The sequence below is a fragment of the Cyprinus carpio genome, chromosome A6 (assembly GCF_018340385.1).
Source record: "Cyprinus carpio isolate SPL01 chromosome A6, ASM1834038v1, whole genome shotgun sequence".
Classification (NCBI taxonomy): Eukaryota; Metazoa; Chordata; class Actinopteri; order Cypriniformes; family Cyprinidae; genus Cyprinus; species Cyprinus carpio.
In genome coordinates, this window is record NC_056577.1 from 25,002,383 (window position 1) to 25,015,429 (window position 13,047).

Consider the following 13,047-nt stretch of genomic DNA (forward strand, 5'->3'; position numbering starts at 1 on the left):
ACTTTCAGCTACTGTGACAGCAATAGAATGGACAGATGGCACCATTGCCTCAGCTATAGGCATATCACTTACAACCTCATGTGAATGAGAGGTTATTTCTTGATAGTGAATTGCATCTTTTTCTTCATTTTCTAAAACCGCAAACATAAGAGTTGTTCCAGGCTCCTTTCCCAATTCAGAACTTTTTGTCTGAAGGGACAAATCGGAAGGAAAACTCATTGACTTTGATTGTTCTTCTGTTAGAGAAGCATGTTGTGCCTCAGTGGTTGATGTGTTTGGTTGAGTTAAATATTCTTCATCTAACTCTTCAGTGGTCCTCATTTCATCAAGTTTTCGTTCTACTTTAATCCTACCAGTAGTCTTGCGAGTTGATCCCATTTTTCTTTTCCGTTCTGGCAGTTCATTCTCCATGAGTGAATCCTTGTGACCCCTTGCATGTGGAGGACATTCTAATGCAGATGTTTGCTGATCAATGCTTGAACTTGGTGGATGATCAAACTGGGTTGAATGGTAATCAGTGGAGGTGTGAAATACATTTCGCCCATCCTCAGACTCTGCAATCTGCTGAAACTCATCTTCATCTTTCTCAATATTGCTGTTAAGACCTTTAGGACCTCGTCGAGATGAACCAAGTCTCTGGTTCTTCTTGGATCTTCTGCCTGACATGACTGTTCATGTGTTCATATGATAAGACAAACAATGGAGATGAGTCATTTCTAAACATCTTTGAAAATTAAGAACATGATTAAAAAGGAAACCAGAGAGCATTAGTGATGCGACACATGTATATGACTCATACCAACCGTCACGCATGTGCTCTCAAATCATTGATTCCACTGAAGACTTTTGCTTGTGATGAATGACAGTGAAAATCAGACCACCCTAACAAGCTGTTTTATATAATAATATACTAGATATATATATGATCAAGAGTTATATTCCATACTTGGCTGTATGTCACATCACTTACAGCGCTCTCACCACCCTCAATACCATGACTTAGGTGCCCTTGAGCAAGGCACTGAACCCCCAACTGCTCCCCGGGCGCCGCAGCATAAAATGGCTGCCCACTGCTCCGGGTGTGTGTTCACAGTGTGTGTGTGTGTTCACTGCTCTGTGTGTGTGCACTTTGGATGGGTTAAATGCAGAGCACAAATTCTGAGTATGGGTCACCATACTTGGCTGTATGTCACATCACTTTCACTTTTTATATTTTCAATATATAACAAACGTGTTTATCAAAAAAATAAAAAACATGACACTTGCCATCACGCATTTCATTCGTCCCGTATGGACGAGTAATGAGTCTTCTTACATTCATTCTAACATGTGCTGATTGTTTATTCAAATGAATTAAAAAAATATATATATATATATATAAAACACGTTGGATAGATGAAGGTTGTGTCATGTCTTTACTCAGATGTACGCAATGTGAAAACAAGACATTCCGCTCAACTAAATGCTATAACTATATAATAATCCAACGTTAATATGAATAATCTGAGAATAAAACCCATATAATTTGCATGTAATATTTTGCATTTACAAATGCAAAATGACAGAGCGTAAATATTAGACATGCCCCCTACAACTTGTGACACTACGAAAGTACCATGATAAACTAATGTTACCTTCTGATGCCCCTTTCAGGGATCCATTCACTTTGCAGTCCTGGGTATTTTAGGAGCGCAGTTTTAGTTGTCTGTGTTTCTCTTTTGAAGGAGGCTCGGTTCATGCAGCTTCCTTTTTGCTGCTACCCTCAACTTCCTGTGTTATTGACACAAATTGCATTATAAGTGTGAACTTGAAGTATATATTTCATGAAGAAAGTTTCCGATCTTTATTACTGTGAACGGCGAAAACAATTTTGTTCTCTTCCTACTTTTTGATAGCACATGCTAAGTCCATGTTTGACTTTTTTTTCCCTCTCTCTCTCTTTTTGAGTTGACGATATTCTAATTTCTAAAAATTTTTGCAAGCATGCCCAAAGTAAACATCAAAGCCCTTTGCTGGCTCTTTAGTGGACAATTTAAGGCTTAGAAAAGCAACCCAATAGCCTATGATACAATTCAAAACACAAAATACATACTATATAATACAGTCAAATGAACCAAAATAGGTCATAGTTAACGATTGTTGCCGCATTATAGGTTAGTTAATTCATAAATCTATTGTTCATTATTAATACATGTTTGTTAACAATACATTGTTTATTCAACTTGAAATAATGCATTAGTACATGGAGAAAATGATCATAACCTATATCATAATTGCTAGTTGCTTGACATGATACCTAATATCAATACATGTGATAGTGAATTGAACCATATAGCAAAAGGGTTACCAAACTCTTTACTGCAAATAACATCTAAAACAGCTTATCAGTGTGAACTGTAGAGAAAACTCATTCAGTGAATTCATAAGGAACTTATTTTAATGGAAGTACAAACAAAAAAATAATACAAAACTGGTTTCAAATTACCATCTAAGTCAGACATGAGTTATTCCATTCAGAATTTTTCACTGCCCAAAGAGCATAAAATTACATTCAGGCATTTAGGCAGGATGAAACCATTGCTACCCATTAAGCACAGATATCTTAAATAAAAAAGGATAGTCAGAACACTATGGGGAAGATATATTTTATAAAAGACTGGGGGCAAAAAAAAAAAATAATAAAAAAAAAAATATCCATCACTGTTTTCATTCATCCTAGTCTGTTGAGGAGGTGCGCACAGACATGCTTTCTCTGATGAGGCTGGCCTTGGACATTTCTCACTTCCGACCATTGGAACGTGAACGACTGAAAAGAAAAACAAATTATGTCAGCATGACTGTAAATACTCTAGCTGTGCCATTACACAACTACTCACAAGTGTAAACCTACCTGCGTGATCTTGAGAAAGACCTTGACGGTTTATAGTTTCTATCGCGGGACAAAGACCTCTCTCTTCTCCTCTCTCTGGAAAGGGACCTAGTAAACACACAAGAATATGTTATAGTTACCTCATTACTAAGGAGCTGTAAGATGAGATGCAAAGTTACAGTTTATATCCATAAGATTAGCTTAATAATTAAAATGGATATGTGGTTATGGTGTTGACAGTTGCAGAAGGGTTATAAAAAAATTTAAGCAACTCACCTGCTCCGACTACGACTAAAGCTCCGCCTCCTAGGAGACCTATATGCAGATGCAAGAAATACTGACAAGTCAGGGGTCAATATGGCCAAAAAATATTCATGATGCATGAAGCATCTTGCAATAGTTTTTGGAGTTGATACCAATTGGCCTTCAATTAAGTTTTTATGAAGCCCAATAAGGGCCAAACATTTTTCAAAACAACGATCAGAAGCGCCTGTTCCAGATTCATTTGCCAAACCTTTGTGCCTTGATCAAAAAGGTTTCAGTATGAAAACTACTGAAACACAGAGGGATGGAAATGTATTGGTTTAAATTTTTTTTTTTTTCCAAGTCACTATTTGAATATCATATTATACATATTAACATCAGGAAAAAAGTTTTACCTCAAAACCACCAAATAAACAAATTTCAATGTCATTAAGCAGGAGGAAAAGGCATTAACTTACTATTTTGTTTTCAACAAGCTAGTTATGATGCAGTGAAGCTGAGTGCTGGTCAGGAGGGCGTAATTTGCGGGGAGATTTTGCCAGATGGTTGCTAGATGTTAACAGCTATACAGTAGGTGGCTGAAGATCTCAGCTAGATGAGGACTGCTGAGGATATGTTGTCATGTAGACATTTGGGGAGGGGCATAAGACCCGTTGATTGGTTGTAAGTGTGGCGTGGTTGGTTTTGCCGATCAGGTTAATGTTGGAGGAGGTGAAGGAGCCTGAGAGAGGCATGCTCAGGAACCAATGGGCTGGTGGCCATGCTTGGATCATGTGAGCTGATTGGTGTACGCTGGTCACATGATGCTGAAAGAGGGCTAGTTGACTGACTCAGAGGAAGATGAGTAGAGGCTTGGTGATGTCTCTGAAAGGGGGGGTGGGGTGGTCAGCTTCATTAATATAAATAGAAAAATGACATAAAACCCAAACAATGAGAAGATTCTTTGGAAATCTGTTACTACAATTCAATTTAATGAATATTCCTGACAAAAAAATGCACTCATTTAGAATAGAGAACATCGGTAGAGGGGAATGAAGCATTGGCTAACCAATCCAAAAGATGAAAACTGATCAGTGCAAGGACAGCTTGGGGAAGGTTTTCGAACAGCTTGCCCGAATTTATGAAAAGATGATGGTTTTGTCAGTCTCCACAACTAGGCTCATCATTCTGCCCATAACAAAGCTTGAGGTGAAAGGGATTTTAAGACATCTATCCTTGTTTGAGAGCAGAAAAAGAAACCATACCGGCGTCTAGGGGGTGGGCTGCGGCGTCTAGAATCATCACGAGGGCGACGATTCCAAGAAGGGGGTGGTCCTCGATACCTTGTCCGTTTTTCACCACTGGACATTTCAACTCTCACTCGACAACCACAAAGTGTTCTGAAGCAGACAAATAAAAATATTTTACAGAAAGAGCATGTCACATTTTTACATCATACATACACTGAGTGTACATACACTGAGTTAAAGTAACAAATAGATGCATTATACTGGTGACTCTTTTTTTTTTAATAGCATCGACAATGGCTGCGTTTACACATCAGGACTTAAGTAAGTAATAATATAAGCACTAATATAAGTAATAAATAAGGTAATATATTAATCTAATATGGTAATTTATTTTATTGGCATATATAAGTTCTCAGTATAAATTATAAAACACTATGACAAGGTAAATGTAACATTTTTTATATTATATATATTTATTACATTTTATATTATCATCTCACACATAGATCGGCATTTTCTATAATGTGTAAATTCAAAATCAAAATTCATATCTGATATGACTTGATATATAATTAGCGTCAAACAAACAATATAATTCATTTTCTCAAGGATTAAAGATTAAATGCAAAAAAAAAAAAGATTGCACAACCATCAATTATATGCAAAATATGCTCTAAGCGTGTAAACAACCATTGAACAAAATAAAAATAAACAGCATGGCAGACTTTTTCTTATCGTCTGTTTCCATAGTGACTCGTCGATTCGTTGCTCTGTTGAGAATGTCTTGAGTCTAAACTAGGAACATACTCTGAAAGAACTTACTCCTGGACGCATTTTTGGGATCACATACAACCGAAAGTTCAGGGTGTAGCTGATGGTAAGTTAACCGTTCTTTCTGGAATACACCACAGGGGTGTATCCCAAAAAGCAGGTTATGTGACATACCCAGGTATGTTTGAGGATAGGCGAGCGAATAACCTCAGCTTTCGGGTCCAAAATCAGAGGTTACTTTCAGGGTATGTATTAACCATAGTAACTTGCTCTCTGAAGATAACCTGCTCCGGAGCAGGTTATGATCCAGGGTTAGTTCACTTCAGTACACATGAGATCTACTGACGAGCCTTCAGCAGGCGTGACAGATAGCGCACAACATTACATAATATTACAATATGTAATAAATAAATAAATAAATAAATAAATAAATAAATATGTATATATGTATATGTATATATGTATATGTATATATGTATGTATTTGTATGTTATGTTAATGATGAAACGCTAAATAACTAATAAATAAGGTAACATTATTCTAATATGGTTATTATATTTATTTTATTGGCATACATAAGTTATTTGTATAAATTATAAAACACTATGACAAAGTAATGTTTAATTTATTATATTATATATAATTATTACATTTTATATTATCATCTCACACATGGATTGGCATTTTCTATAACGTCTAAATTCTAAATCAAAATACATATCTGATATTAGCATCAAACAATATAATTCATATTCTCAAGGATTAAAGATTAGAGTAATTAAAAAAAATGATTGCACAGCCATCAATTAGGTGGCGATATGCACTAAGCATAATTAATATAAATAACACTAATATTATCATTGCTCTGTATTAAATGTTTTATCTCTTCTAGGACACTAAAATGGATCAAATGTTTCCTGGCAACTAGCTAAAATAATGTTATTTTGTATTTTGATTAATTTTTAATATTTTATATTCATATTATTGTGGGGCAGTCATGGCCTAATGGTTAGAGCATCGGACTTGTGTCCCAAAGGTCGCGGGTTCAAGTCTCGGGATTGTAGGTTGGGGGAGTGAATGATGAGCGCTCTCTTCCACATTCATACGATGACTGAGGTAAGACCCCTGAGCAAGGCACTGAACCCCCAACTGCTCCCCAGGCACAGCAGCAAAAAATAGCTGCCCACTGCTCCGTGTGTGTGTGTTCACTTGGATGGGTAAAATGTAGAGCACAAATTCTGGGATATCATATTTGGCTACTTCACTTTTTTCACGTCACTGATATCTCAAGTAATGAAAATGATTTTTATGGTCTTAGCTTACAATAATAACCCCTGGAACAACTGCATTTGGTTAGTTTCCTTCAAACACACAAGATTCAATTGTGAAATCCTTTGCTTAATCAGAATAATCTAATCTGCAGGACAATGGCTGTTTGAGAGGACTAAATTTAAATAGATGTTCTTACCTTCCGTCAAGCTCCCTCACAGCATCAGTTGCATCTCTGGGGTCCTCGAACTCCACAAAAGCAAAGCCGGGAGGATTTCTTGCCACCCACACGCTCCTCAGGGGACCATAATAGCCAAATGCTCTCTCCAACTCAGTTTTGTTACCACTGTTGCCCAAATTGCCAACATAGACCTTACAATCCAGTGGGCAGTCCCGGCTTAGGGAAGGGTCTGTAGGGGGGAAAAAAAAAGTTTAGTTTAAAGTATTATCATCACTCTGTATTTTTAGGTGCCATATGTCTATCCCACCTCTTCAAGCACACTAAAACGGATCATAGCTGGAGTGCAGGTTAGAAGAACGTAATAAAGATTTACCTCCCATATCTTCACCAAACCCAGACTCAACTGCACACCTAAAATGCTGCAAGAAATTACACATATGCACAGAGACTATGAATATGAAAATAAACTTGATGATAGAAGCCTAACGTGTTACGTTTAAACGATGCAATATGTAACGATCAAAATTGTCACTAAAGAGGTTGAAAACTGACTTTGAAAACTATGAAAACACCAGCATGTAACACTGGATTACTCAAAGGATTTATAAAACGAATTACAAGCGTCTTTATAGATAAAATACAAACATACAGGCGACAGTAAAATTATTTATAGTACAACAATGTTTTATTATCAAAGTCTAATTAAACATAATACGAACAGGCTAATACTAACATAATACTAACAGGCTAAGTTAGCTTGAGCGTTCACAGGCCTGCACACTTCAACAGAGCAAGAACAGGCATATCAAAGTGATTTAAATGGGAAAATTCGACTACATTATAATTTACGTGCGCCTTATACAGTTATTAAATAATGGAGGTTTATTTTTTCTTACCGGTGTTCTGAAATATTCGGTGTCTGAGATTTTCGGTGACGCTGGGCGGAGCTTACATGAATATTCATGTGTTTCTGTTTCGCGTTAAAGCGACTCTGATAATATTAGTACGTTTTCACCGGATCACAAAAAACTGTTCAACAAGGTAGGTTAATTACGTTTCAGCTTCTAACGAAGATAAGCAAATGTTGAATATAATTGTTCGTTTGTGCACAAAATGTTATTGTTTGCTGTTTTAAATGTTTACTCAACAATAACAGCCACTGATTTGCCAGAAGCAGCCTATCGTTAGAATACGCTACAAGTAAATGGGCCAGTAGCTGTTAAATATTTTCTCATATTCCTCTGTTTTGCTATTAAAAGTATGTAATTTGAAGTTGTGTAGCATATGGTGGCACAAACTTGCTCACTGTATTGTAAGACTGTAAGGTGAGAAATGAAGAACGATATAAAGACTCTTATGTAGTAACAACTATTTAACTTTTTTTTTCTCCTTAAAAAAGGTGTCACATGGAAGTGCATGACAGCCTACAGTTCATGTGGAGAAGCTGTTTGTTTGCAATTAATATATCTGTTACAAATCAGCAGAGTTTGATACTTCTACCTGTTATTTTTTTCCTATAGCTTACAGAAGCTCTTCTAATGGGGGAGACTTATATTTTTGTCAAGTTATATATGAGGCCACTATTGCACACATACATGAAGACATGCGTAAACGTTCTCAGAATTAACTTTTGCTTTTTTATCTGATGCAGGGGATGGTGGATGTGTACTTTATCAGTGTAATAGTTAAACAAATCATATGCAAAATAAAAAAACTTGTATAGCCTACTATTTGATACAAATGATGTATTATTTAACCAGTTTTAAAGTTTTACTACATTTTGTTCCTGAAATCCACACTTTTGGAATCAAGATAATCAAAGGTAATCAAACCAAGCACAACCTAATAAAACATGTTTCATGGATAAAGGGGTTTTGTAAAAAAGATCATGTTGGTGGATATTCCACTAATATTAAAAACATGTGGGTCATTCTTGAATGGCTTATTCTGCAGTGGTATAAACAATATGATCCCATTGATTTGGAAGCATGTTTCTTCTCCCAACATTTAGACTGATTTCATTGAGTTTGTTCATGGTGCATAAATTTCTGTTTGCCATTTCTTGTTCATATAGGAATTTACTTTAATAATGTATTTAATAATTTACTTACAACAGAAATCATATAACATGTGCTTGCTTATGTTGATCAGTAGGCCTATCCCTGAACACATATACAAGTTGTTACATCCTCTGTAGCTTTCACCGGGTTTTTTTTTTTTTTTTTAAACATGACCACGTATTTTATATTTATACAGGTGTGTAGTAAATGTCATTTATGTAATGCCTTCACCACATCGGTTAATAAAACTTTTAACACCGAATCAGTTGAAGTCTTTATTCAGCAAAAGCAATCTACTTTTATCTTTGAAATGAAAATATACAAATTACTGTTTTGATATAGCCACTTTCTATTAAACTACAAAACATTTTAATTGTTATAAGTTTGTAGAAAATAAGCAAAAAATTGTTAAAGTACTGCAAGGTTGTGGATTTCAAAACTTGACCAATACACATTTGAGTCAAAATGATTTTCAAGTGCACCACAATGTGTATATGATTAAATACAATAATAAAGTGTATAAAGACATTTGTACATTTTTGTTTAACTATATAGTGCATATATAGTGCATTTTATCTACTAAATGTATATTTTTTTAGACAAATAAATAAATAAATACAGAGATTAAGAATGTTTATATTCCAGTTCATGTGTGCATTAAAAAAAAAAATTATCTTTTGCTTTGTTATTAAAAACATTTTTTTGAATGATTGAGCAAACGATTAAGAATGACACAGAATAATCATCATACATTTTATTATGGCACAACAGATACATTTTGGAACAGTTATTACACGACACATTTTAAGGACTCTTAATATTATAAAAATGCTTAATTGTTGTAGGCTCATTTGGAGCATAGCCTACCTCAGGTAAATCATTACGACAATCACAATCTTTAAATTATTTTGCATATTAACAATAGTAATAAAAACAACAATACACTAAGCATAATGTCATTCTACGCTAAAACATACCTTTTTGAAAATCGTTTATGTTTCAGTGACAACGTACTAATATTTTCAGAGACGCTTTAACGCGAAACAGGAAACTCATGAATATTCATGTAAGCTCCGCCCAGCGTCACCGAAAATCTCAGACACCGAATATTTCAGAACAACGGTAAATCTGTTTTGTGTGCTTCAGCGAAATCGAAAACGCTCCACTGCAGCTGAACACTGTGATGCTAGCGCGCTAATAGTGTCATGTAAAGCACTTCCGGTTATCGTCAAGAACGCGGACGTCGAAAGAAAAGCTCTAGGCCTAAAAAAAGTGCTACATTTCTGCTCATAAACAGCCATCACACACCTAAGACAGCGATATTTGAAGGCTGCAATGTTTTAATAGTTCAAATCACAGTGACTAAAGGATGAATTTTGACGAATAGGTCCAGCATTATAAATAACAGAAGCTTACCTTTTCGTTCCTTGTACGTTATAGTGAATGAAGCTATCGCAGAACGACTTCGGAGAACACTCAACATTGTTTTCATTGGTTGTTAACATCAACAAATTAATTATATATTTGTATTCATATGTTCAATACTTGTTTTAGCATATATAGGTATGTATACCTACTTATTTTTTATATTTCTCTGTTATATTTTATATGTAGGCTACAATGTATTTGATTAAAATCATTACATATTGTTTTGGGGAGAAAAGAAAGAATGAAATACAAATATATATATTTAAAAAAAACAACTAAATTATTATTATTATTTTTGTTACTTTTGGTGATATGAGAAGTAATATTATAACCCCTTTGATTAGCAAAATAATGTGTCATAGAGATCCGGGTGTTAGACCATCAACAACTCATTTAGCCTAAATCTTGGGGGCAAAAGTTCAGCCCTTGTTTTGGATTAAGCAAAAACCAGGGGAGTTATGTAACATAATTAAAGAGCATTTCACTGACTGGCTTTATTTTGACTGGCTTTTTTGCCTCACTGGGCAGATCACTAAGTATGCATGTTTACATCTACCTCACCCAACCTTATCATTCCTCAACTCTTCTGGTGTTTTGTCATTTATATTCATTGCTGTTTTTTTATGTAATATCTAAACAAAAAGCATCCCTTTGAGAAACCAATATATATTTTCCTCATTCTTATGTTCCATGTGTAGGCTATTTGTATGCAAGACAATTTGAATTTATGTTACCACACACGGCACAGAATGTGTTTTTCCTCCCAGATTAGTACTGCACATTCTGTTCTGTTTTGCTTCCTGATGACTGGTTAGCCTCTCATGAACCCGCCCTCTCACTCTCCATAAAAGCAAGATATACTTACGCACACACTTTTTGTGGTTTGTGTGGCTTTATCTAACTCTTGATAAGTTACTTAGACTCACACACAATAAATGACATGGAATTAATGGAAAGTATTTTTTTAATACATTTAATGTAAAGTTCATACATCTTACAATCAGTGGATATTTCTATACATTTTATTGGCACTCAACAAAGACCTAAGACATAATCATAAGAACTTTACATTCTAATAAATGTTATCTTGGACTAATTTGAAATGAAAACATGCATTGTATGTAGCAAATCAGGTTAGCTTTCATAAATGTTTGTGAGAACACTTTAACAAATATAAGATTGCATTTCAAAAATCTCACATTGACTTACATGGATTTTTCTCTTCTGATTTGCTTACACTGTGCTAACTTGTTTGGTCTTGGAAGTATTTTTCCCCCTTAAGAGATTGTTTAGCATGTTGCAAATGTCCCTACTACCGGACAGATTACTGAAAAAGGTGTCCTGAGATGTCCTTTGTAAAAAAAAAAAAAAAAAAAAAAAAGATGACCGTCTGAAGCTATTGCTTAGTTAGATGACTTTGAGGTGCTTTCTGCCAAACAGTTATTTGTTTTTGGGTTTTCTGACATCTTTGGACGATAGGTTTTTTAAATGGAGGATGCAATCTTTGGAATAGCATACAACATTTTGAAATAAATATATATATATATTTTTCCATTGTTTTTAAAATAAGTCTCTCATGCTCACCAAGGCTGTGTTTATGTAAAACACTAATATTGTAAAATGTAATGAAAATGTATTTTTTCTATTTAATTTTATTTTGATCAATTATTTTACAATGTAATTTATTCCTGTTATTCCAAAGCTGATTTTTTAAATAGTAATATTTCACAATCTTACTGTTTGTACTGTATTTATAGCAAATAAATGCAGCTTTGGTATGCATAAGAGACTTCTTTCAAAAGCTTTTTAAAAAAAATAATTATTCCAAACTTTTATCTAGTAGTAATCATTCTATTTCTGTGTATAATTTGCAGAATAGCACTTTTGCATTCATGGAATACCCAGATGACATACTACATTTACCAAAATATGAAATAAAGCACATTGTGCAGAATACTGTTTCCTTCAAAGCAATGCTTGCACTTGGCCTTCCATTTCCTATGTGATAAATGAACCAGAAGCAATATCAGCTGTAATAAGACTGAACATGGCACAATTTAAAGAAAATTTTAAAAGCACAAAAACAACTGTTTTTTATTTTAAAGGTCTGGACATCACTTACACTCATCATAACATCTGTTTTGCATTATTATAATTTTTTTTAAATAGAAGGCAGTCTGAATAGTTTGAGAGTTTGCAATGCTAAATGGAAGTTGAGCTCTTTTGTCACTAATTACATGTATATTTCAATGGTAACAACAAACTCTGATTGGTGGATTGCTTTTCTGGATTATGGGTAGTACAGTCCTTTACTGGGAATTCGGCAATTATATATATATATCTTCGTAGGCGGATGCTACGAAAGACCGTACCTTGGTCTTGCAGCAACCAAGATACGACCCCGGGCTGGATGCCGCTTCGTCCACGGTGAAAGCCGATTCAGCAATCCACAGTGCAAAGTTGATGTATTTCCTCAGCGACCAGCACGGATCATCTCCAGGCATGACGAAGCAGAAATCGTCCTCTTTCGGAAGGCCAAACAAAGTAGTTTCGCTTTCACAGTAAAACACACAGCATCTATACGACATGGCGGCGGCAACAACAATATTACAACAAGAATAAAAGGTACGTCTTCTTTCTTTGCGTGAAACTCTGGGCGGCGTTATGCAAATCTTCCCACATACTGACGTAGATATGTGGGGCCGTGTTAGAACGAGATGTTTCAGGGGGGCGTGGACGAGTCTCAACTTTTATAAAGAATATCTCTTTGGATTTGAGACTTTAGTCTTTGCAACTTCACAGATCTTCTTTATTCACCAAGAGCTTGTAACACTCCAAAGAGAAAGGAAAATTTGAAATCGCATCCTATGACCCCTTTAAATAATAATAAATCACATTTGTGCCTTCAACGGAAAGATATATAGCGCTTAACAATCTCCCAGCTTATGGTAGGTCTATTAATATGGTTTAAATAAA

At 34.9% G+C, this 13,047-nt stretch overlaps 1 protein-coding gene across 4 annotated transcripts; it reads right to left on the bottom strand.

The window, feature by feature from the left end:
* Nucleotides 1-2,419: 2,419 nt before the first annotated feature.
* Nucleotides 2,420-12,497, bottom strand: LOC109091324 (serine/arginine-rich splicing factor 3-like). Of its 4 annotated transcripts, none has more exons than XM_019105089.2 (7): nucleotides 12,444-12,497; nucleotides 6,957-7,002; nucleotides 6,602-6,812; nucleotides 4,378-4,512; nucleotides 3,146-3,184; nucleotides 2,891-2,977; nucleotides 2,420-2,806 (listed from the first exon to the last, which is right to left on the bottom strand). In XM_019105089.2, exons 2-7 carry the CDS (start codon nucleotides 6,961-6,963, stop codon nucleotides 2,779-2,781), a joined length of 507 nt encoding a protein of 168 aa, XP_018960634.1. In that variant the 5' UTR covers nucleotides 6,964-7,002; nucleotides 12,444-12,497; the 3' UTR covers nucleotides 2,420-2,778. The 4 variants fall into 4 exon arrangements, with proteins under 4 accessions (XP_018960634.1, XP_018960635.1, XP_018960632.1 ...); XM_019105090.2 differs by lacking the exon at nucleotides 12,444-12,497 and adding an exon at nucleotides 10,060-11,714; XM_019105087.2 differs by lacking the exon at nucleotides 12,444-12,497 and adding an exon at nucleotides 9,764-10,053.
* Between the last annotated feature and the right edge of the window lie 550 nt (nucleotides 12,498-13,047).